The sequence below is a fragment of the Pan paniscus genome, chromosome 19 (genome assembly GCF_029289425.2).
Source record: "Pan paniscus chromosome 19, NHGRI_mPanPan1-v2.0_pri, whole genome shotgun sequence".
Taxonomy (NCBI): domain Eukaryota; kingdom Metazoa; phylum Chordata; class Mammalia; order Primates; family Hominidae; genus Pan; species Pan paniscus.
Window position 1 is genome coordinate 67,376,631 of NC_073268.2, and position 25,751 is coordinate 67,402,381.

The 25,751-nt window shown below is 40.3% G+C and overlaps 1 protein-coding gene across 18 annotated transcripts in view; it reads right to left on the reverse strand.

Annotated features, from left to right (window-relative positions):
- MBTD1 (mbt domain containing 1) overlaps window positions 1–25,751 on the reverse strand; it is an 84,255-nt gene that overhangs the window by 11,465 nt on the left and 47,039 nt on the right. For 17 of the 18 annotated variants that reach the window (XM_055101600.2, XM_034942493.3, XM_055101602.2 and 14 more), the window contains 10 exons: window positions 17,971–18,088; window positions 14,880–15,014; window positions 14,229–14,317; window positions 13,791–14,025; window positions 13,113–13,168; window positions 12,683–12,787; window positions 6,293–6,440; window positions 4,500–4,582; window positions 3,858–4,092; window positions 3,279–3,356 (listed from right to left, as the gene is read on the reverse strand). In XM_055101600.2, the coding sequence (XP_054957575.1) occupies window positions 3,279–3,356; window positions 3,858–4,092; window positions 4,500–4,582; window positions 6,293–6,440; window positions 12,683–12,787; window positions 13,113–13,168; window positions 13,791–14,025; window positions 14,229–14,317; window positions 14,880–15,014; window positions 17,971–18,088 (1,282 nt within the window). Of the gene's footprint in view, window positions 1–3,278; window positions 3,357–3,857; window positions 4,093–4,499; window positions 4,583–6,292; window positions 6,441–12,682; window positions 12,788–13,112; window positions 13,169–13,790; window positions 14,026–14,228; window positions 14,318–14,879; window positions 15,015–17,970; window positions 18,089–20,397; window positions 20,515–25,751 lie in introns of all 18 variants that reach the window. The other variant, XM_055101607.2, reaches the window with a different exon arrangement.

Sequence of the window (25,751 nt, forward strand, 5' to 3'; positions counted from 1 at the left end):
TAGTAGAGACGGGGTTTCTCCATGTTGGTCAGGCTGGTCTCGAACTCCTGACCTCAGGTGATCCGCCTGCCTCGGCCTCCCAAAGTGCTGGGATTACAGGCGTGAGCCACCGTGCCTGGCCTCAGGAAGTTTTTTTAAAAAGAACTTCGGCAACAAAGCCGTACCTCACTTGGTGACACTACTTATAATTTTTATTTGGGCCATTTAATGTAAATATTTATATATATATTTGCTTTAAAAAATGTTTCAGAGTCTGGAGTGTTACATAATGTATGTTACACAGACTATATTTCTCTTCTAAAATCCAAAAAATTCTGAATTCCAATGCACATCTGGTCCCAAGGGCATCTAATGAGGTACTGTGGGTCCATAGTTCTTTTCTTTTCTATGTCCAAAGGACAATTTAAAGGTATTAGAGCTGATGTCATACTATTAGGAAATAGTAAAATATTATAGTTAAGGAATATGTTGCATGTAGACCAAAATTCATTTTTTCAGTGAATCCAGAACTCTAGTAATGGTAAATATCACTAAAAACCGGGGTGCTAATATTTCTTCATTAATTACATATTTCTTTCCATGTTCCCAGCCCATTAATTCAAAACAGTTTTAACTCCACAAATCAGAAACAAATCTTACAAGAGTCATGCTGAGGGAGGTAAATGAATTGTCTACACAAAACTCACAGATAAGTTCTAAAAAGCAATGTCATATAGCCACTGAGTAATAAAAACCATTTTTAATTTGACATCTTGGAAAGAAAATTCTGAAATTCCAAAGTCTTATCCAACAGAAAGTGAAAGCAGACTTGTTATTTACTTCACAGAAAGCTTAGTGGTCATACCTGCTATTGTCAGTCCACTGACATAAATGAAGTTCCCATGTGAATTCTTGCTACTCATTTAGATACATGAGAACTCCCTTTCATCAGGCTGGTTTGGCAATGCTCCCTAAAGTTCTTTTAGGTGAGTATCAGACCTGGCAAGCAGCTGGTGGGCAAAATAATTCTGGGCCTGTGGGAGGCTTGTGCCTATAAACGAGAGGTCAAGTGACAGGCCTGTAGGTTGCTACTTGTGTGTGGCTGACATGGGTTTTGTGCTGGGAGAAAACTTATTTTTCAAAGTACTACTACAGTGGACAGTAGAAATTTTTAAGTTTCCCACTTAACAAGCAAACATCAGAAAGGTTAGAACAGAGTATATTCGATTCTTCTTGCCACTTCAGTCTCTAGGTTGTTAATGAGGCAAATCAGCAAGTACCTGAGCATATTTGGCAAGTCAGCTGGAAAAATCTGTTTCAGTTTTAATCCTGAAGTGTACTTTTACATTTTTTAAATATCTTGCTTTTTTCTTCCTTTTTTTGTTTTTAGAGATGGGGTCTTGCCATGTTGCCCAGGCTGGTCTAAAGCCATCCGCCCGCCTCGGCCTCCCAAAGTTGCTGGGATTAATTACAGGCATGAGCCACCACGTCCAGTCCAATTTAAAAAATATCTTTAAATAAAAATTGGCCAGACTCAGAGGATCACACCTGTAATCCCAGCACTTTGGGAGACCAAGGCAGGCAGATGGATTGCTTGAGCCCAGGAGTTTGAGACCAGCCTGGGTAATATGGTGAGACACCATTTCTATAAAAATATAAAAACGAGTTGGGCATGGTGGTATACTCCTGTAGTCCCAGGTACTCCAGGGGCTGAGGTGGGAGAATTGCTTGTACCCGGGAAGTCGAGGCTGCAGTGAGCCAAGATCACACCACTGCATTCCAGTCTGGGTGACAGACTGAGACTGTCTCAAAAAAAAAAAAAAAAAAAAAAAAAAAAAAAAATATATATATATATATATATATATATATCCTTATCTAAGAATGAAATGAAATATGGCCATGTGTGGTGGCTCATGCCTGTAATCCCAGCACTTTGGGAGGCTGAGGTGGGCAGACTGCTTGAGCCTAGAAGTTTGAGACCAGCCTGGGCAACGTGGCAAGACTCTGTCTCTACAAAAAAATACAAAACTTAGCTGGGTGTGTGGCAACACATGCCTGTGGTCCAAGCTACTCAGGAGGCTGGGGTGGGAGGACTGCTTGAGCCAGGGAAGGTCAAGGCTGTAGTGAGCGGAGATTGTGCCACTGCACTCCATTCCAGCCTGAGCAACAAAGTAAGGCCTTGTCTCAAAAAAGAATGAAACATTCTATGACAAGTTTTATGAAGAGAGAAAGCTATGGCTTTCTATGGTGGGGAAATAAGATTAAAAAAATCAAATATAGTTATCAATATATTTTATATTACTTTGGCTTATGCCAACAATTCACTGTAAGGTAAAATATAGTATAGAAAGAATTTCTTTTTTTTTTTTTTTCGAGATGGAGTTTTGCTCTTGTTGCCCAGGCTAGGGTGCAATGGCACGATCTCGGCTCACCTCAACCTCCGCCTCCTGGGTTCAAGCAATTCTCCTGCCTCAGCCTCCCAAGTAGCTGGGATTACAGGCATGCACCACCACGCCAGGCTAATTTTTTAGTATAGAAAGCATTTCTAGAAAAATTTGGTAAAGCTTTTTTGCCATCAACTTGGATTTCTTACCAGTATCACTCTAGAAAGTTTTGCTTTCTAGGAAAAATGGGTTTATTAGGCTTCACATCTACTGTAAGCATCAAGCATCTGCTAATTTTTTTTTTTTTTTTTTTTAGACAGAGTCTTGCTGTGTTGCCCAGCTGGAATGTAGTGGCGTGATCTTGGCTCACTGCAACCTCTGCCTCCCGGGTTCAAGTGATTCTCTTGCCTCAGCCTCCTGAGTAGCTGGGACTTCAGGCGTGTGCCACCATGCCCGGCAGATTTTTTGTATTTTTGGTGGAGACAGGGTTTCACCGTGTTAGCCAGGATGGTCTCGATCTCCTGACCTTGTGATCTGCCTGCCTCGGCCTCCTGAAGTGCTGGGATTACAGGCGTGAGCCACTGAACCTGGCTGCTAATTTTTCTTTTTAAATAAAGTTTTTAAACAAGATTAACTTTCAGTAGGTTTTACATATTATTTCAAGAATCATTCACAGACTCTATTCTTTACCACGTATACTTTAAATACTGTGGTAATCATTTCTCCTGTTAGTAAAATATCAGTGTTTCTCATTATTGCAAGGGTTTGCCTTTTATGGCATACTGCACCTTTAAGCATAATACATAACGCACAATCATCAGTTCTCACAAGATATATCATTTTCTGTCCAAGAATACTGTGACTCCAATTAGTTAACAATTAGAAAATGTATGTGAACACCACGTGGTGACCCACTTTTCTTATGTCCTTTGTATTGCTGGGACTTAGCCTTTTTCTTCTGTTTTGATGAAGCTGATTGGTTTTCTCTTGATGCTGAAAAATAAAAAGGGAAAATTGGTACTAGATAATTGTTTACAATTTAGACGATACAGTTGTCTAGATACAACTTATATGAACTATCTTTACCAAGACCATTATGCTAAAGTACATGATGCTCTGAAAATAAGGGTACTTGTTCCTACAAAACCATAGCCTCAACATGAGACAGATTCCACTATTTACTCAAAAGCATTTATTACCTACCAATAAACTTTTAGTCTGTAATTTTTAACTCACTAAAATAGTAAGTCTAGTTTAATTTGGTGACTGTTGTGTTTCTATAGTCATTATGTAATTGACTACCGGATTCACATTGCCATGGGACACATGGTCTGATTCTGTGATATTGTTGTTGAGTCTTAATGTCTTACCTGGCAACCAATCAGACATAGGTATATTCTTGTCCTGTGAGCTCATAAGATGACTTATGTGAGATAGTCCTCTGGAGAATTGCTGATTTTTACAAAAGGACACCTTTTCTGTATACCAACTTACACTGTGATGCTGGAGGCTGTAGTTGATATCCAGTTAACTGACACCACCCTACAGGATAGAGGTCAGGTGACTCACAGTCTACCCACTGATCATACTCTTCTTCCCATCCATCAAAATGTATCCTCAAGAGACGATGAATAATTCGAGTTACTGTGGCTACACATATTAAACGTGGCTCCATGAGATCTACTGCTTCTAATTTCATTCCTACACGAAATCCGTGATTTGGAACATCCTGACACAGAGAAGAAAACATTAATATTGGTATGAAGAAGAAAGAATGCACAACCCTACTATCACTAAGAAAGCAAAAAACAGAAGCGACTAGCTAAATATCATAATTATAAACCATAAATTCCAAATAATTCTTTATTTAAACATAGTACGAAGGTGAAGTATTTAAAAACTAGTTAGGAAAAGTCTTCATTTCTATTTCCTTCAGATTAAAAATGAAACACAGTTTGGAAACAAGTTTTGATTCCTAGGTAAAGAAAATATTTATATTGTTTCATTGCTATATTTGTTTATATTATATCTCCACTAAGAAATTCTAATACAAGGCAAAGACATTTTTATGAACATAAATTGTATTTGCAGGGCATTAATAAGTCCTCACATAATTATGCTGCCATTTAAATTTACCTTATTAAATAGTTTTACTGGTGCTGCAATGGAGCCAGTTTCCCTGAGGTAGTCAAACCATTTAAAAGGAAGTTTTGTGTAACCTAAAAAACACAACTGGTTTAACTAGCAGTTCATTTAAAATTAGCATAATATTAAAATGCAGACAAAAAGTAACAGTACACAAAATCTTAAGGGCATAGGTTATATGATCAACTTTATTTTTTTTGAGACAGGGTCTTGCTCTGTCGCCCAGGCTGGAGTGCAGTAGTGCCCTCAACGGCTTACTGCAGCCTCAACCTCCAGGGCTCAAGTGATCCTCCTGCCTCAGCCTCTCTAGTAGCTGGGACTACAGGGGCATGCCACTGTGACTGGCTAATTTTTTATTGTTTTTAGTAGAGACAGGTCTCTACTAAATAGGGTCTCCCTATGTTGCCCGGGTTGTTCTCAAACTCCTGGTCTCAAGCAATCCTCCTACCTGAGTCTCCCAAAGTGCTGGGATTACTGGCGTGAGCCACTGCACCTGGCCTATATGATTTATACTGCTGAGTGCAATAATTCCTCCATGTTACACAGATTTCCCTCCCCTTTCTAGAAACACTGGTGTGTCTACTTAGTCTAATGCAAAAGTGGCTCTCTTTTTCTGTTTACTACAACGGTACATTTTTGCTCTTTCAATCCTAGGCTTTAGAAGAGTCTAGCACCTAATACTATGGAGTGATATTTTTCTTTCTTGCAAGGAGAGAAAACTGGCTGAGCAAATACTATTTTTATAGACCTCTGTTATAGCTTTCCTCCTTTCTTAGAGGAACAACTTAATGCTCAAGTATTAAAATTGGAAAAATCACTGGTTAAACCATGAGTAAAACAGCCATCCTTTTAAAAGTCCACATAGGGCTGGGTGCAGTGGCTCACGCCTATAATCCCAGCACGCTGGGAGGCCAAGGTGGGTGGATCACTTCAGGCCAGGAGTTCGTGATGAGCCTGGCCTACATGGCGAAACCCTGTCTCTACTAAAAATATAAAAATCAGCTGGGCGTGGTGGTGCACACCTGTAATTCCAGCTACTTGGGAGAGGAGGCACAAGAATCACTTGAACCTGGGAGGCGGAGGCTGTAAAGAGGTGAGATAGCACCCCTGCATTCCAGCCTGGGTGACAGAGCGAGACTGTCTCAAAAAAAAAAAAAAAAGTCCACATGGCTAAGTGTGGTGGTTCACTCCTAATCCCAGCACTTTGGGGAGGCTGAGGTGGGAGGATCACTTGAGGCCAGGACTTCAAGACCAGCCTGGGTAACATAGTGAGATTCCTGTCTGTACATACAAAGAGAAAAAAAAAAAAAAGTCAGACATGGTTGTGCCTTTCAGCTGTAGTTTCAGCTACTAGGGAGGCTGAGGTGGGAGGATTGCTTGGGCCCAGGAGCTGGAAGTTACTGTGAGCTATGATTGTGCCACTGCACTCCAGCCTGGGCAACAGAGCAAGACCCTGTCTTTATTGGGAAAAAAAGAAAAAAATCATGTAGGCCATAGCCTGTTGAGCCTACATTACTGACTCAACAGAGTTTGAGAATACCAATTCATATTATAAAATACACAGATGCTCAGGAAAAATTCTATACTACTGTAATTTATTAAAGTACGCTAGAATACAGTACTTTATATTTTTAGAGCAACCTACAGCTCCTGTATGTATATGTTTATCCACACACATTATATACGTACTCAGGAAATCTAGGGCTGTGTTAAATGTTGTAAACAAAAACCATGTAAGAAGAAAGCAATGATTAAAACCCAGTGTTTATATTAGGATGAAGTACCTCTGGGTGGAGTAAGTTCAATCATGTTAATTTCACAGAAACCGACAGGGAAAATAGAAGGAGAGGTTGCATGGTAACAGAACCAGTCAGATCCGTCTGCTGCTTCTGAGCCATCGATCCCAATCATCAGGAATCCGTCAGCTAGCACCTTTTCAATGAAGAGAATTCTAAGTACTTGAAATTAGATACCACTATTATAAAAATAATACTTTGACATTCTAAAAGAAAGGAAAATCTATTATATAAAGGTCTCTTGAAAGTGAAACATGCTTCTCTACTGAGTTATGTTAAATAACAGAAGTTCTAATGAAAAAAATCTATGTAAATTCTAGTGTGTTCCAGAAACAAAAGCAGGATTACCTATAACTGACCTCAGAGGTCTGGGAAAAGCAGTGCCTTTGACCATGGCTATAGCTGCCTGCTGTCACGGCATCATGAAACTGGGCTGAGTGCTTACTATTTACCTAACTAGTTTCAGCTAGGCTCCAAATCCTACTTGGTAACACTTTTACTTCTTTCTGATTTATCACATACAGAGTTTTTACAAACGGTCTCTACCTTCTTCAAGCTCCAACTTGATCTCTTTTATGCTACAGATAACCATACTCCTCTATGGCAGATGCTAAGGCCGGTCCACATTAAGGGTCCTCTTGTTCGTTTCTTCACGCCTCAGAGACTGTTGTAACAAGTACCCAACTCTCCCTTTTTGAGACAAGGTCTCGCTCTGTCACTCAGGCTGGAGTGCAATGGTGCGAACATGGCCCACTGCAGCCTTGACCTCCCTGGCTCAAGCAATCCTTCTGTCTCTGCCTCCTGAGTAGCTAGGACTACAGGTGCATGCCATCACACTCGGCTAATTGTTTAATTTTTATTTTGTAGAGATGGGGTCTCACCATGTTGCTCAGGCTGGTCTCAAACTCCTGGGCTCAAGTGATCCTTCTGCCGTGGCCTCCCAAAGTGTTGGGATTACAGGCAAGAGCCACCACGTCTGGCTGTGCCCACCCTGCCTTTTTTTTTTTTTTTTTTGAGACAGAGTTTCCCTCGTCACCTAGGCTGGAGTGCAAGGGGTCAATCTCGGCTCACTGCAACCTCTGCCTCCTGGATTCAAGTGATTCTTCTGCCTCAGCCTCCCAAGTAGCTGGGATTACAGGCATGGGCCACCACGCCCAGCTAATTTTTGTATTTTTAGTAGAGATGGGATTTCATCATGTTGGCCAGGCTGGTCTCGAACTCCTGACCTCAGGTGACCCACTCACCTTGGCCAGGCTGCCCCCTCTTTTTAAAACTAAGACAAACTTCCCCATCTTGCCCTATTACCACTGGAATTTTGCTTTCAAAAGACCATGTCTTATACTCTGTTTCCCAATTTCCACTACACTAAAAATATTTTGGCCGGGCGTGGTAGCTCATGCCTGTAATCTCAGCACTTTGGGAGGCTGAGATGGGCAGACACCTGAGGTCAGGAGTTTGAGACCAGACTGGCCAACATGGCGAAACCCAGTCTCTACTAAAAATACAAAAATTAGCCAGGCATGGTGGCGGGGCCCTGTAATCCCAGCTACTTGGGAGGCTGAGGCAGGGAGAATTGCTCGAACCTGGAAGGCAGAGGCTGCAGTGAGCCGAGATCATGCCATTGCACTCCAGCCTGGGTGACAGAGCAAGACTGTTTCAAAGGGGAAAAATTTTTTTTTTTTTTTTTTACTTTGAAATAGGTTCAAGGTTATAGAGTAGTAGAATAAACTCTATTCACCCAGACACTCAATTCAAGTTACATACCACGCAACTCCTTGCAGTTAATTTTTGTCTTTATCTATTCTTTTATTTTATATATATATATATATACACAGAGAGAGAGAGAGAGAGAGATATGGAGCGGGGGGAGAGAGAGAGAGAGAGAGAGATATGGAGGATGGAGTCTCGCTTTGTTGGCCAGGCTGGAGTGCAGTGGTGCAATCTCAGCTCATTGCAACCTCCCCCTCCTGGGTTCAAGTAATTCTCCTGCCTCAGTTTCCCAAGTAGCTGGGATTACAGGTGCTCACCACCACACCCGACTTATTTTTGTATTTTTAGTAGAGATGGGGTTTCGCCATGTTGGCTGGGCTGGTCTTAAATTCCTGGCCTCAAGTGATTCTCCTGCCTCTGCCTCCCAAATATTCCTTCATATTTTTACTTGTTGAATTTTTGTTTTTGGCTTTTTCCTGCAGTATGTTGCCTTTATCTAAACTGCTAAATTCATGAATAAACTCCTAATTTGCCCAACCTCACTGAGTCTCTGCTATTTGCTCACTACTCTTAATTTTTCTTTTTCTTTCTTTTTTTTTTTTTTTGAGACAAGGTCACCCAGGCTGGGGTGCAGTGGTACAATCATGGCTCACTGCAGCCAACTTCCCTGAGCTCAGGTGATGCTCCCACCCTAGCCTCCTGGATAGCTGGGTCTATAGGTGTGCCACCACACTCAGCTAATTTTTGTAGAGACAGTGTTTTGCCCTATTGCTCAGGCTGGTTTCAAACTCTGGGGGCCAAGGTGGGCTCAAGCAATCTGCCTGCCTCAGCCTCTCAAAGTGCTAGGATTACTGGCGTGAGCTACCACACCCAGCCTACTCTTAATATTCTGAAACATTTTCTCCTAGTCTCTTATCACCTTCTGGTCTACCAATCAATCTTCTCATCTCTCTGATCATTCTTTCTGCATTCCTTCTGGAATGCTCTTTCACCTCCAACCTTCAAGTTTCTGATTTTAGCTCTTTTCTGTTTTGATGACCTCATCCACCCCAGTGCTACAATGATGAACTTCTACACCAGTGATTCCTAAAGTTTTATCATGAGTTTGCCTCTCTTCCAGTGTCTCGGTCCAGCATTTTATCTGCATGCTGAACATAGTCTCTGAGTTAGTACAGGGTGTCAAATCAACAACTCCTCTTACTCCTTTAGAGGTAATCAATCACCATATTCCACAACTCCACCTCAACTTGCCATTAATCTCTGTCTTGACTTTGCTATCTTGTTTGATATAATTGCTTTCAGCCATCCTCTATGGATGCTGCCCCTCTTAGACAGTAAAACTTTCCTTCAGTCCAACCTCTGTTCAGGCCAGTACCTGTACCAAGTTATCCTGTCTACTAAAGAACTCTCGGATGACTTGACCAAGTGTTTAAAGCCTGTAATAATGGTTCCACATTATCTTTTGGTCTCTTCCTCCAAGTTCCTTTCTCTGGTTATTTCTATATGGTAAACATGTACACTAAATTTACTACTCTCAAGCTTGACAGCTTTGCCTAAGACCTCTGGACAGAACTACCCCACTTACATGGGATTCCTTTCTTCATTCTTCTAAATACAGGTGACTAGACTAGGGACTTGTATGTATCACATATGGAACCAAACCAAAGGCTTAGCTCAGCTATTCAGACTCTTTCTCAGTAATCAGAATTAACAGACACAGAGACTGTTGTCACATGGGTGGGATCTGGAACTGAAAGGATCCTCCCAACTCAGCCTCCCAAAGTGCTGGAATTGCAGGCATGAGCCACCAAGCCTGGCCTTGACCGTGATTCCGGTCATGTAGACATGGAGTCGATCATGGGAATCCATGTGATTTTTGTTGTTGTTTGAGATGGAGTCTCGCTCTATGCCTAGGCCGAAGTGCAGTGGCTCGATCTCAGCTCACTGCAACCTCCACCTCCCAGGTTCAAGTGATTCTCTTGCCTCAGCCTTTCGAGTAGCTGGGATTATAGGTACACACCACCACACCTGGCTAATTTTTGTATGGAGATGGGGTTTTATCATGTTGGCCAGGCTGGTCTTGAACTCCTGACCTCAAGTGATCCACCTGCCTTGGACTCCCAAAGTGCTGGGATTGCACCCAGCACTCCCAAAGTGCTGGGATTGCACCCAGTCTCTTTATTTTTTTCTTTTTTTTGAGACAGAGTTTTGCTCTTGTTGCCCAGGCTGGAGTGCAATAGCACAATCTCAGCTCACTGCAACCTCTGTGTCTCGGGTTCAAGCATTCTCCTGCCTCAGCCTCCCAAGAACTGGGATTACAGGTGCCTGGCCCCAGGCCCAGCTAACTTTTTTGTATTTTTAGTTTCATCATGTTGACCAGGCTGGTCTTGAACTCCTGACCTCATGATCTGCCCTTCTAAAGTGCTGGAATTACAGGTGTGAGCCACCTGTAATTGTAATAAAAAAAGGGCCCAGCCTTTTTTTTTCTTTTTAACATGATCCAGGTGTTTCAGGAATCAGTGTTTAAAAAAATTTTTTTTTGAGACAGTCTTGCTTTGTTGCCCAGGATGGAGTGCAGTGGTGCGATCTCAGCTCACTGCAACCTCCCCTTCCTGGGTTCAAGCGATTCTGCTGCCTCAGCCTCCCGAGTAGCTGGGACTACAGGCGCCCGCCACCACACCCGGCTAATTTTTGTATTTTTAGTAAAGATGGGGTCTCACCATATTGACCAGGCTGGTCTCGAACTCCTGACCTTGTGATTCGCCCCCCTCGGCCTGTTTTAAATCTTATTGGGTCATTCTGATCACTAGTGAGGAAAAGAGGAAGAACAGGGTTTGGAGCCAGTCTTGTCCAGCTGTCTGACCATGTGACATGGCAGCCATCATAATTGTTTTCCTTTTTCTTTTTTTCTGTTTTTTTTTTTTTTGAGACAGAGTCTCGCTCTGTCACCCAGGCTGGAGTGCAGTGGCACCATCTTGGCTCACTGCAACCTCCACCTCCAGGGTTCAAGTGATTCTCCTGCCTCAGTCTCCTGAGTAGCTGGGACTACAGGCGCGTGCCACCACGCCTGGTTAATTTTTTGTAGTTTTAGTAGAGACAGGGTTTCACCGTGTTAGCCAGGATGGTCTTGATATCCTGACCTCGTGATCCGCTTGCCTTGGCCTCCCGAAGTGCTGGGATTACAAGTGTGAGCTACCATGCCTGGGCCATCATAATTGTTTTTCTTTTAGCTGAAGGTTTTAAACTGTTGAAATGCAAATCACGATTTAAGTTACACCTTTATGTAAGTAGACTTTCCTTAGGTGGTTCTTGACCATGGCTGTACATGATATTCACCTGAGACCTTAAAAAAATGCCAATGTTAGCCAGGCAGGTGGCTCCTGCCTGTAATCCCAGCTACTCAGGAGGCTGAGGCAGGAGAATTGCTTGAGCTCAGGAGTTCGAGACTATCCTGGGCAACAGTGAGACCCCATTGCTAAGAAAACAACAACAACAAAAAAACTGGTTGGGTGTGGTGGCTTTTGCCTGCAGTACCAGCTGCTCAGGAAGCTGAAGTGGGAGAACTGCTTGAGCTCAAGGTTGTGGTGAGCTATGATCACGCCATTGCACTACAGCCTGGGTGACAGGGCGAGATACCATCTCAAAAAAAAAAAAAAAATGCCATGTACAGTGGCTCATGCCTGTAATCCCAGCACTGTGGGAGGCCGAGGCAGGTGGGTTGAGTCCAGGAATTCGAGACCAGCCCGGGCAACATGGTGAAATCCCATCTCTACAAAATATACAAAAATTAGCCGGGCGTGGTGGCATGCACCTGTAATCCCAGCTACTCAGGGGGCTGAGGCAGGAGGATCACCTGAGCCTGGGAGGCAGAGGTTGCAGTGAGCTGAGATCATGCCACTGCACTCCAGCCTGGATGACAGAGTGAGACCATGTCTTAAAAAAAAAAAAAATGCTGGGTGCCGTGGCTCACGCCTATAATCCTAGCACTTTCGGAGGATTGCCTGAGCCCAGGAATCTGAGACCAGCCTGGGCAACCTAGGGAGACCCTGTACCTACAAAAATAAAAATAAGAAAATTAGCCAGGCATGATAGCACACACCTGTGATCCCAGCCACTCTGAAGGCTATAGTGGGAGGGTCACTTGAGCCTGTGATCACACTACTGCACTCCAACCTAGGCGACAGAGAGAGACTGTGTCTCAAAAAAAATGAACAAACAAACAAACAAAAAACCCAAGAATTTCTCTTCTAGGTCTTTTTTTAAGAGCAGTTTCAGATGAGGGGGAAAAGAGAAAAGCAGCAAAAACTACTACCAAAAGGAAGAAAAAGGCCTAAAGAGGAAACACAGGAAACTGAAGATAAACTTGGCCTTGTTACAATTCTGAATTGGACGAGCCTTGACTAGAAGTAACTTAAATAAATATTTTTCCTCTAAATTAGGATATACTTCCATAAATAAATGTAGCAGACTCAAAATGACAATCTTGCCCATAAACTATATAAGATCAGAGGATTCAAATTTATTTTGAAATTCCTAGCAACCTTCTCCCCAGTGAAGATACACACATACACATTTTATGTCAAAACGAATATGGTTGGGGACTCCTTCTATTAGCTTACACCCAAATCCTATAATTGCATTTCTATATTTTAAAACCTATTATCTTACCTTTCTAATGGTTGCGACACATATTGTAGAAAGATTTAATGGGTCTATAGCTTCCAATTTCATTCCTTCCTTGAACCATTCCCCACTCTGGTCTACTTCTTTTACCTAAAGAATTATATGAAAGCACATCTACTGTTACAAATGTTGTTATTTTGATAATTAAAATATTACCAATGTGAAAAGATTTACCAGGTGCCTTCTCCTACCTACCTAATATTATAACTCAAACTTCCATTAAGGTTTAGAGAGAATTCAGACAAATAGAATTTAAGAATAATTATAATAAAGAGTTGTGACACCTATGAATTTACAAGGTCTTAATTCTTTTAAGTGAACATATGTAATTGTGATTTCCGTAATTTTAGGAAAAAACCCACAACCCTCTTTCAAACCTAATTTACAAATGAGGGTTCTTATAAAAACTTCTTACCTTAGCAAATAAATGTGGTGGTGTATCAAAATGTCCATCCTGTTTCTTTGTAATATCTACAAGGAAAAGTTACACACTAATCTGTCAGCATTTGTGAGAAGACCAAAAACCACGTTCTTTGAAGGCTTCAAACTCACAAAGTATGTCATACTATAAAACATGGCAAAAAGACATGCCTTCTACATTTGGGGTGAATATTCTTTAATAGTCTTTTCTCTCTTCAGAGTACATGTGCATATATGCTTTTAAATACATTCAGCCAATTTTAATGCTCATAATTTTAATGTAATTCCCTAGTTAGAAAATTACAACTTTAGAAGCATGTTTTCATGTGCTTAGTATTAAGTCTAACCACATTTAATCTTGCTATTTTGATTAAAATTGAATGGAAAGGGAAAGGTATCTTCAGATCTTTCAAATGGGCTGAATAATAAAAGAAAGAAACAATTGTAGTTGTGACCAGAAGAAGTTCCTTCTTTTGGAGAACAAGTGGAAGGAATATAAAAAAATTTATTAGGACACTAATATGGTGTGAACCTTCACTGATTAAGGTAGAAGAAGCGCCCAAACAACTAGAATGCTATTTTTCATCTATGCAATTCTGCAGAGAAAAATAACCAACTAGTATAATCAGCCTCAATGATGCTTTTGACAGGAGTTCTTGTGATAGGTGCTTACCAGATCTTTTGAATCGATGACCTATGCTTCGAGACCAACCAATATGATGTATTAATGGGCTGTGCATATGGCACCAGAAGTCATCTGTTCTATCTTCGCTTTCTTCATACACTAGTCTTAATCTTCCTCCAATTACACTTTCCACCACTGCTACTCGTGTTCGACACAAATGCCTCTTGTCAACCACTTCTACTCTCATGCAAGGTTTGAAAGGATACTGCATACTTTCTGAAACCTTAAAAGCATACAAAAAAAACTGCTCGAAATTCATGACAAAGGTCTACAAGAAATTTTCGTATTATACTGTAAAAAATACTGAATGCACTTGAAATGTAACACAGATCATCTGGTTCACAAAATTAAACCAATTCCTTAAAAACGTTCTCTGTTACCCTTGTTTTTTAGAGCTCTTCAGTCTTTATAAGATCCTGTTTTTACCTTTTGTGAGAAATCAGGAGGCAGTGTTTTGGCACCAGTAAGTCGTTTCACTAGAAAAGCTTTCCAGTTTGTATATTTATGCTGAATAGCTAAAATAGAAGAAATAACCAGTTATACTTTGGCAAAAAAGAACTGCTTCATAAATTATTTGTTAAAAAAGTAACAAATTTCCTTGCAAAGTCAGGCTATTAACATTCTGAAAAGTAACAAATATAGAGAAAGCAAGTATATGCCTTGCCAGCAAAAAGCTGCTTAACACCAAAAAAACTATTTCAATTTCTTGCTTTTTTTTTGAGATGGAGTCTCACTCTGTTGCCCAGGCTGGAGTGCAGTGGCGTGATCTTGGCTCACTGCAACCTCCATCTCCCCGGTTCAAGCGATTCTTCTGCCTCAGCCTCCTGAGTACAGGCACGCACCACCATGCCCAGCTAGGGAGAAGTTGAGATGGGGTTTTGCCATGTTGGTCAGGCTGGTCTCAAACTCCTGACCTCAAGTGATCCGACTGCCTTGGCCTCCCAAAGTGCTGGGATTACAGGTGTGAGCGGCCATGCCCGGCCTTTAATTTCCATATTACTCTAACATTACTATGTGTAAAATAGCATTAAAGTACACATATAAAAAAATTACGGTAAGGGTAAATAAACTACTTACTTCTAGGAGGAACAAGAGGTTTTCCGCTGGCTGCACACCAACCAACTGGATGGATATCAGAACCACATATATTGCACCAGAAGTCCAGACCAGAGTCATTTTCAAATCCTTCATATCTTAAAAGGGCATTGTAACCTGAAACCCAGAAATAAATCACTACATAGTAAGAAAATAAAATTAAATAAAACAATACAGCATCTGATAGCAGTTGTCAAACTAGTGTCTATCTGCAATACAATCACCTGCAGGGTTTGTTAACAGACAGATGGCTAGGTCCCACTCCAGAGATTCTGATTTTGTAGATCTTGGGTGGAACTGAGAATATGCCTTTTTAACAAGTCCTCAGGTGATGCTGTTGCTGCTGGTCTATGAACCAAACTTTGAGAACCATCTGTTCAGTGCAAACAGTTCAACTGTTTTCAGAGCATGGCATCCTTACATGTATTTCAATTGTACCCATAATTTCTTTTTCTTTTCTTTTTTGAGATGGAGTCTTGCTCTGTTGCCTAGGCTGGAGTGCAGTGGTGCAATCTTGCCTTACTACAACCTTGGCCTCCTGGGTTCAAGCGATTCTCCTACCTCAGCCTCCTAAGTAGCTGGGATTACAGGCATATATATGTAATTATACATATAACATACATATTTATGTATAAGCATATAAACATATAAAATACATATTATATATTTATTTTATATATATATATATATATATATATTTTTTTTTTTTTATTTTATGAAGACAGGGTCTTGCTCTATCGCCCAGGCTGGAGTGCAGTGGTGTGATCTTGGCTCACTGCAACCTCTGCCTCCTGGGTTCAAGTGATTCACCTGCCTCAGCCTCTTGAGTAGCTGGAATTACAGGCGTGTGCCACCATGCCCAGCTAATTTTTGTATTTTGTAGAGATGGGGTTTCACCATGTTGGCCAGGCTAGTCTCGAACTCTCAACCTCAGGTGATCTGCCTGCCTTGGCCTCCCAAAGGGCTGGGATTACAGGCATGAGCCACTGTGCCTGGCCTTGAAATGTATTTCAAAGAAATTGCTTTATCCAGCTGCTTAGGTGGCCAATTACTCCTGGGTAATTTGAATGTGGCTACTTTAAGAATCTAAATTTTTCTGTCGTATGTATTTAGAAATAAGATTTGCATATGCCAGGTAAAAAGTTCAATAAACACAAAGAAAATTATGTAAAATGAGTTAAAAACTATGTCCTAGGCAAATAGGAAGGCTTATTCTTGGAAAGTACAAAAAATATGTAATATATCCTATTTATAATTCTATAAACTTTATGTTGATAAAAGATTATGATTTAATTTAAGGCCTTTAATGAAACAGAAAAAGGCCAATATATGTGTATTTCAGGTTAGGAGACAAGTTTAGTCAGCATTTTCATGTTTGTGAAAATTTATAGCCTTAAATGTTCAGTTTTAAAATTCAATAATTTCTCAGAACAATTTATGAGTTTGCTAATTACTGCTGAACTCTAGCTTCTGGTTAACATTAGGCTCACTTCTACAATGGCATTAAAGTGGCTTAAAAGAAGATACATGATGCAGTTAGATAAAACAGAAATGTAAAATCGGAGATGGAAGGCAGAAGTAATTTTTGGATAGTAAATGCACTGATCTTAAGAGCTATTTAAATGTAACTATCTTAAACACCCAGGGCAAAAATAATATGCTGTTGTTTTAAATTACAGTGTACAGAATAATACAAGCATTTAGTGAATGCTTATACAGCTGGGAAAATGTTTCAAGAAAAAGATGGGGAATTGACTTGGGTAGTAGTACAGTTCAGTACAGAGATGGGACACTCTTGCAAGAGTAACCCAAGGCACAGAGGTGACAAAAACATGCTGTATGAAAGGGAGAGGGAGACTGGCCTCATCACAACAGATCATTTATGCTGGAGAACTACAATACATCTGGCATGTGGTATATGGTGCAACTCATCAATAGTCATAAATGCTGGCCATCTTGATCCTTTAAGTACAAAGAGGCCATAAAAGATGCTTCAACAGAAAAATAAAATTAAAATAATTTTTAGGTAAATTAAGTCAATTAGCAGTACACAACAGAGCAGTCTACAGTGTGTTTTGAGGAGAATGCCGGAAATAAAACTAGAGAGAGTAGGAGTTAAAAATCTGTCACAGTAGTAATCGAAGATAACTTTTCTTATGAGTGGCTGCCTGCCTCTCCTCCACAATGCCCTACTACACTACTCACTGAGTACCTTGTCATATTAATGCCTGGTAGTAGTCAACATTTGGCCGATGTGAACATGCTGGAAAAAATACAAGTCTTATACTTCTGGACATCATCTTTTGTCCACATTGTCTACCATAGTAGATTCCTAACATGTTTACTTCATGAGCAGTAAAGGGCTTGGTATGGTGGAGGCAGTGGGAATAAAGAGAATGGAAGAACCCAAGATGTATAAAATTATCAACACTTGTATCAATTTGGTATTAAGGTTCTTACCACTTTTATTTTTTTTAAATGGAGAATGGATCTCGCTATTTTGCCCAGGTGGGTCTTGAACTCCTAGGCTCAAGCTAACCTCCCGCCTCTGCCTCCCTAAAAGCTGGGATTACAGGCATGAGTCACTGTGGCCAGCTCTTACCACTTTTTTTAGTACCTCAACTTTTGTTACTTTTCAAAGTAACATATATATTATGGCCTAAATATCTGGTCTATTGCTGGATTATTTTTATGGCTGTGATCTAAGAATTACTTTTATATTTTTAATGGAAAGAAAAAAAGGATATTTCATGATACATAACAATTATATGAAATTCAAATTTCCTGTAAATAAAGTTCTACTGGAACACAATCATGTCCATTTGTTTATGTATTGCTAAGGGTGCTTTCATGCTATAATGATAGAGACGGATAGCTGTGACAGAGATCATATGGCCTGCAAAGTTGAAAACATTTGTTTGGCTTTTCACAGAAAACAATTTGCCAACCCCTGCCCTATATCATAACATATTTTTTATTTGGCAATACTTGCAAAATTTATAAACGTGTTTTTTTTACGAAAGGTTACAAGGATCTCTGCATTTTCTACTAAATTATTATTCATGCTTTTCACCTGCTAATTTTACAATTCCAGCAATCCAGAAGACTTTGGTAGGTAGGCTGCAGTCTGTATTGGGAACTTCTACTCTCACATTTTCTGAGATATCACCCCAGCAGGTCCCCATAGGTGCCTGTCATATAAAAATCATTAAATTATTGTCTTATTAACATAAAGCCTAAAACATATCAATGAAAATTAAGCAGTACCATCAATAATAGGAATATTAAACTAAAAATGTCATTTTAATTCCGTTTGTTTCCTAGAATTCTATCTGGAAAAAGCCAGTTTCAGGGACAAACAAGATAAAGAGAAAATTCACATATATTAGACTAGATTCATGCTGACTTCAAAATCTGATACTGTCCTAATACGAGATTTAAGCAGCGATTTTTCTATGAGTGGAATTACAAACTCGATAGCAGATTTAATAGGATTAAACTGATTTAAGAAATTTTTAATATGTACTGAGTGAATACACTTTACCCTAATTTCTAATTTTAAAAGATCTGGCCTAAGAGCAGAAAGAAAAACAATTCCAATCAGCAATGTGGTTTCCAACAACATGAATAAGAGAAATGAAAATTTTCAATTTAAATTAAATTCATAGATTAGAAATCTAGTCCACATAGATGGACATGAGGGAAAAGCACTGGATCAAGTTATTAAGAAGGTGGAGTTGAAGAGTTTTGGAGATGAGTACCATGGTAAACTATTTAAGTTATTATTTCAAAATTTCTCATGTAGAAATTACTATAAAGAGAAAACTTCCAATGTTAGAACCGGTAATCACTAGCCTCCCACAGCAAATGGTTAAGATGGGGACTCGGAAAATCAATTAAATGAGCATCATGAAGGGATTTTCCGAAATCTAACAGATGTTCCCAAAGTACTGTTTCCATTATATTTTAATCTTTAAAACTCAAGGCAATTCACAATTACTTGGAACTTATGCAATGGTAAATTAAATCAAATAAGCAAATTTAAGAATATAAATGCTGATAACACTAAACAGTTTGTGTTGCTCTGGACAATCAGTTCCTCATTAAATTTAGAACGTTGATCATAAAGAAAAGGATTATGTGAGGTTATAAAAGACTTGAGAGTATGAACAAATCAGGAAAAACCAAAATAGCCTCAAAGCTCAAAGATGAGCAAAGATATCTAGGAGTTACATGAACTAGCCAATTTGAACATTAGGCAAATGTCCTTCATGCAAGGCCCCTCCTACTTTGGTGGATGCTCACCCAACAGGAGGATTAGCCTAAAACAACATTCAACCCCTACCCTCTCAGTAGTTTCTGGAATTTCTGAAGGAGAGGAAGAGAATGTCAAATACTGAAGTTGGATAAGTCTAGAAACCAAAGACAGAATCAATTAATGGCTACTGGTTTAAGTAGTAAGTAATGAGTTTACCTCAGTAACCTGGAGAAATGGACTAGCTCAACTATTTGCGGTTCTGGAAGGGTACATATAACTATCTCCCCGACTTGTGCAAAAAATAATATATTCATTGTGACTACCTCTTCTTTAAACTGAAAGACTGGACTCTTCAGGTTCTGCTATCTTTCCCCTATATCATTCTAGACTGTAGGGCCATCCCTATTGCCAGCAGATATGATCAAAAAGGAGAAACTAGAAAGAAGACAGGTAACATAGAATAAACTAACATATATTAACACAAAGATCATGTATTCATTTCTGTGAGGATGTACCTACTCGAGTAGATAGATGCAGTTAAATGAATGCAGTGCAGCATCCATCCCTCTGTCTGGTTACCAAATCTGTGAATTGGGTTTATTTTTCACTGAGAAGAAAGAGGCGTGCTTATGCTAATGAGCTGGGGGTCAGGTTGGCACACTGGTAAGTAAGTTTGGCATACAGTACTCCTTTTTGAGCTAAATGTGTCATAGACTTTTATTTTTTTAAAGCCTTAACATTTGTTGGGAGAAAACTTTTAATATTATTTTATTAAAAAAAACAAAATGTCAATATGCTTGCTTAAAAAATAATGTTCACTTTGGTGGAGGATACTGTGTTTTGGTCCCTACAGTCTGGATTGGTATAGGAGAAAGTAGCAGAAAGTGACATTTGTTCTTGCCTGTAAGGTTGTGGTTCTGCTAGGCCCTCTTAAACCAATCCATATGGTTCATTCTAAGAAAAAAAGTGAAGAAACAAAAACATCAACAAGAAAGAGCACCACGGTCATAGCATAGTATGTGCTCAATGTGTTGAAATAATACGGTAATTTCATAGATATGTCTGCCCTTTTGTTTAAAATGAATATTCTTAAGTGTGGAAGACTAAATGACCCAGGGCTTGACAGCCATCTTCGTCCAAGTCATCTGTCTTCTCTTGCTGGCAGGAGGGATACCTCTGAAAGTCTGGATTGGCATAGCATGAACTAGCAGAACCATAATTTACAGGTAACAACAAATTTACCTTCCAGACTCAGGACGCGAGGTCCACCTCAGGCTCCTCCCAAACAAGGAAGATCTGCTCCACCACTTCCTGCTCCAGGGCCACTCGTGAGGGCTATCTGGGAGCGACTCTCCTTCCCTGCAAGGTAAGCTGTCATCAGGTCCTGCAGGACATGGCCAAATCCAAATGCTGAGGGGTCCCCAACACAAATGTATGACAACCTCCACATGACTGTAAGAAAATAAGTGGGTGGGAAGTCTCATTTGCTGTACTTCAAGATCATTCCCAGATGGTCCAACAGCTCAGCTGGCTAGTATTCAGACTCTCAGGAGGTTGATGCACTGCACACACGATGCTTTATGGCAGAGATACAGATTTCCCTCTGCAGAGCTGCCAACCAAAGACAACCATACAATCTTTAATATTAATCTGTAAGTGGGCAGAGACAAGACCTGAGGTTGCATATAGGTAACCAAGAAGGAATAATTTATCCCAATGAGATGGCAAATGTACAAAAAGCCATCATCAAAATGTCTTCAGACTAACAGGCAAAGTACATCTAGCAGAGGATGATGAAATATTATTTGGAAGGGGAGAAAACATTACAGAAAATTAAGTAGAAAGAAATGAGAGTTCCTAACTACTTACAGAATTTTCTGGTAGAAAGTAGAAAAAGAAAAGAAAAACTGTTCCTGCCTTCTCCATAAAGTCCACTCACCTTTTTTTTGAGACAGAGTCTTACTCTGTCGCCCAGGCTGGAGTGAAGTGGCGCGATCTCGGCTCACTGCAACCTCCGCCTCCTGGGTCCAAGCCATTCTCTTGCCTCAGCCTCCCGAGTAGCTGGGATTACAGGCGCATGCCACCAAGCCTGGCTAATTTTTGTATTTTTAGTTTTGCCATGTTGGCCAGGCTGTTCTCTAACTTGTGACCTCAGACGATCTGCCTGCCTCAGCCTCCCAAAGTACTGGGATTACAGGCATGAGCCACTGTGCCTGTCCTCTACTCATCTTTTGATTTGATACCAGAATCTATCTTTTGGGGTGGTGGTAGCAGGCAGATGGGGAGTCCAAGGAGAGGACAAAAAGGAAAATGGGAGGCCTAGGGTGGAAGTAAGATTAAGGCTGAGATAATGCTATGTATATGTAAAAAGATAGGAAGCACTGGTTACTAATTTGAAAGGCAGCCAGGTGTGGTGGCTCACGCCTGTAATCCCAGCACTTTCGGAGGCTGAGGCAGGTGGATCACCTGAGGTCAGGAGTTCAAGAGCAGCCTGGCCAACATGGAGAAATCCTGTCTCTATTAAAAATACAAAAATTAGCTGGGTATGGTGGCACATGCCTGTAGTTCTAGCTACTTGGGAGGCTGAGGCAGGAGAATCACTTGAACCCAGGAGGCAGAGGCTGCAGTAAGCCAAGATTGTGCTACTGCACTCCAGCCTGGGCAACAGAGCAAGACTCTGTCTCAAAACAACACCACCACCACCACCACCACCACCACGCATAAAACAGTCCATAATTATTTTTAAAAAAACATATTAAACCAATATCACTAAAGAATTGGCATGGTGTGGTGGCTCACGCCAAGGACTTTGGGAGGCCAAGGTGGGCAGATCACTTGAGGCCAGGAGTTCAAGACCAGCCTGACCAACAAGGTGAAACCCTGTCTCTACCCAAAATACAAAAATTAGCCGGGTGTGGTGGCACGCACCTGTAGTCCCAGCTAGTCAGGAGGCTGAGACACAAGAATTGCTTGAACCCAGGAGGCGGAGTTTGCAGTGAGCCAAGATGGTGCCATTACACTCCAGCCTGGGTGACAGAGCAAGACTACATCTCAGAAAAAAAAAAAAAGAAAAAAAAAAAAGGAAAAAAAAAATTAAGTTAGGCTTTCTTTAAAACAACGGAAAGACAGGGCCAGGCATGATGGCTCATGCCTGTAATCCCAGTACTTTGGGAGGCCAAGGTGGGAGGATTGCTTGTACCCAGCAGTTTGCAACAGCCTGGGCAACATGGCGAAACCCCGTCTTTACTAAAAATAGAAAAAAATTAATACAAAAAATTATCTAGGCATGGTGGTGTGTGCCTGTAGTCCCATCCCAGCTACTTGTGAGGCTGAGGTGGGAGAGTCACCTGAGCCCAAGAAGTTGAAGCTGCAGTGAGCTGTAATAGTGCTACTGGACTCTAGCCTGGGCAACAGGAGTGAGACTGTTAAAATAAAAAAAAAGACAAGACAGGTGATGTTTATTATGTTAGAGTCCACTGCTTTCCCGCAGAGAATTTATTTCATGGCAACACCCAGACTAGCTAACTGAGATGGAGCACTAAGAAGTACCAGAAACTAATTTAAGTTTTATTTCCATTAGAAGGAAAATCCTGCAATCTAGAATGCTACATTGAAGATTTTAACTTTCGTTAAAATGGAGATGAAGTATTATGATTTATTTCTAACCTTTAATAGAGTCCTGTGTGTGGGGTCACGACTAGGGAAAAAAAAAAACAAAAATGACTCTACTTGAAAAAGATTTTACTAATAAGCACATAACTGAGAAATAGATAATGAGTTTTACTATAAACTATTGCTACTGTACATACACAAAAGGGCCTTTATTTTTCTTTCCTTAAAACCTAAAAGTATATGGGATACACACTGCAAAAAAACATGGTAACTTTATCCCTTCAAAAAAGCTGACATACACATAAGTCAGGCAAAAAAAGAGGATTAGAGTATGTCACGTAAGTAACAAGAGGGTATCTGTGGAGGCAGAATGAAAAAGTATGTGGCCGGGCATGGTGGCTCACACCTGTAATCCCAGCACTTTGGGAGGCCGAGGTGGACAGATCATGAGGTCAGGAGTTCGAGACCAGCCTGACCAACGTGGTGAAACCTTGTCTCTACTAAAAATACAAAAATTAGCCGAGTGTGGTTGCGTGGGCCTGTAATCCCAGCTACTCAGGAGGCTGAGGCAGGAGAATTGATTGAACCCGGGAAGCAGAGGTTGCAGTGAGTCGAGATCACACCACTGCACTCCAGCCTGACTGAAAGAGTGAGACTCCGCCTCAAAAAGAAAAGAGAAGAAAAGAAAATGTATGATAAACTCAGCTGAAAAGTTTCTGCATCTATGTGTACAAATGACTTTTTTTTTTTTTTTTAGGTACAAACTACAACTGTATTTGAGGGAGAAAATGGGATGATTTCAACATTTCTGATCTTAGTAAAGACATCATCAATAAGACATGAGATTATTAGTTTAGGTACCAAACAGAAGAAATCTGAAGTCTGTAAATATAAAACTGAAAGAAAATGACTTTATGTACATTTATACATTTTAGCCCGTGCTACAATACCTAGGAAAAAAAAAAGTTTTACTTGATTTCACATGGCAAATAATGGGAAATAGAAGTGCTTCAATTTAGTCTTTAAGTAATTAAGAAATAATGAAGAGTGCTTAATTAATTAATTTATTTATTTTTGAGATGGAATTTTGCTCTTATTGCCCAGGCTAGAGTGCAGTGGCGCAATCTCGGCTCACTGCAACCTCCACCTTCCGGTTTCAAGCAATTCTCCTGCCTCAGCCTCCCAAGTCTAGCTAATTTTTTTTCTATTTTTAGTAGAGACGGGGTTTCACCATGTTGATCAGGCTGGTCTTGAACTGCTGACCTTGTGATCCGCCTGCCTCGGCCTCCCAAAGTGCTGGGATTACAGGCGTGAGTCACCGTGCCTGGCCTGAAGAGCGTTTATTTTTATTTATTTTTTGAGACAGTGTCTCATTCTGTCACCTAGGCTGGAGTGCAGTGGTATGATCAGGGCTAACTGCAGCCCTGACCTCCTGGGCTCAAGCAATCCTTCCCCTTCAGCCTCCTGAGTAGCTGGGACTACAGGCATGTGCCACCATGCCCAGCTAATTTTTTTGTAGAAATGAGGTCTCACTATGTTGCTCATGCTAGTCTCAAACTCCTGGGCTCAACTGATCCTCCTGCCTTGGCCTCCCAAAATGCTGGGATTACAGGCGTGAGCCACTGCTCTTGGCTAGAGTGCTTTAAAGCCAAATGTTCTGAATATACAGACATCAACTGGAGGCTCTGCTGAGTTAAAGTTAAATTACTAATAGAAAATAATCTGTGAATTTCTTTGATCTATACATTGCACCTAACTGGCATATAATACTGTATTACTATTTTGGAGATTTTTCCACCATTAGGATAGATATGGATACTGCTCTTAGGGGCTTAATTAAAAAGCACATTAAAAAAAAAAAAAAGACTTGCATTATGAAAAATGGGTTAAAGCCCAAAGCTGAAAATTATAGTCCAGCTACTCAACAAAGTAGCAAGTATTCTTCATTTATAAGAGACGGACTAGCTGAACCAGATGATTTTAAAGATGCCTTCTAGCTTTGTGATTTAGGATTAATTAAAAGTGATATTACCCAATTTTAGTGGTTTCCAGCCTCAGGAACTGCCAACGATGGGGTGTTCAAATGTCAGGAGCCAAGGCTCTGGCAGCAACACCCCATCTCTGCCAGAACAATCAATGCAGTTTCCTCTTATCCTGTGTTCTGAGGTCTAAGATTTTTGTTAGAGAAAAGGGGAATTCTTGCCAACGTATGGCAAGTAAAGAAAAGAAAAAAAAAAAAAAAAAAAAGGGCAATTATGATACTTAAATAAAAGGTCTGAAAAACTAACCCCTAGATACAATAAAAGACATATCGGCCAATCATAATACACAGATTTTTAAGTAGTATATATGTGTGTGTGTATGTGTGTATATATATATGTATAAACACACACATATATATACATACACACATATGTATATATGCACATCATATATATATATACACATACACATACACACACACTTTTGTAGAGACAAGGTCTTGCTATGTTGACCAGGCAGGCCTCAAACTCCTGGCCTCAAGCCATCTTCCTACCTTGGCCTCCCAAAGTGTTGGGATTACAGGTATAAACCATTGTCCCCAGCCTAAGTAGATATATTAAATGTCAACTAGGGCTTGATTTCCATTGCCGATTATAAAAAAAAAATTGTCCAATACTGTTGTAATTGAGTGACTGAGTATAAGCCACTATAAATAGTTACAGGAATTATCAAAAAAGATATAGTCCTATGATCTACTCTGTAGAAAGTTCTTTCTTAGAAGCTTACAGACAGACCATGGAAAGAAGAATTATATTCTTGAAATTCTATGATTTTAGAACTAATCACAATAATATCTAAGTGCTGGAAAACAGAAAGTATTTATCTGGGATCCTTATTCTAGAAGAAGAGGTTGGGTTAAGTTAAAGAAGCCAGGGCTCTGACAGCGTCCCCATCCCAATTCCTGACTCAATCACAACAGCTCCGCTTCCGTGTTACATGTT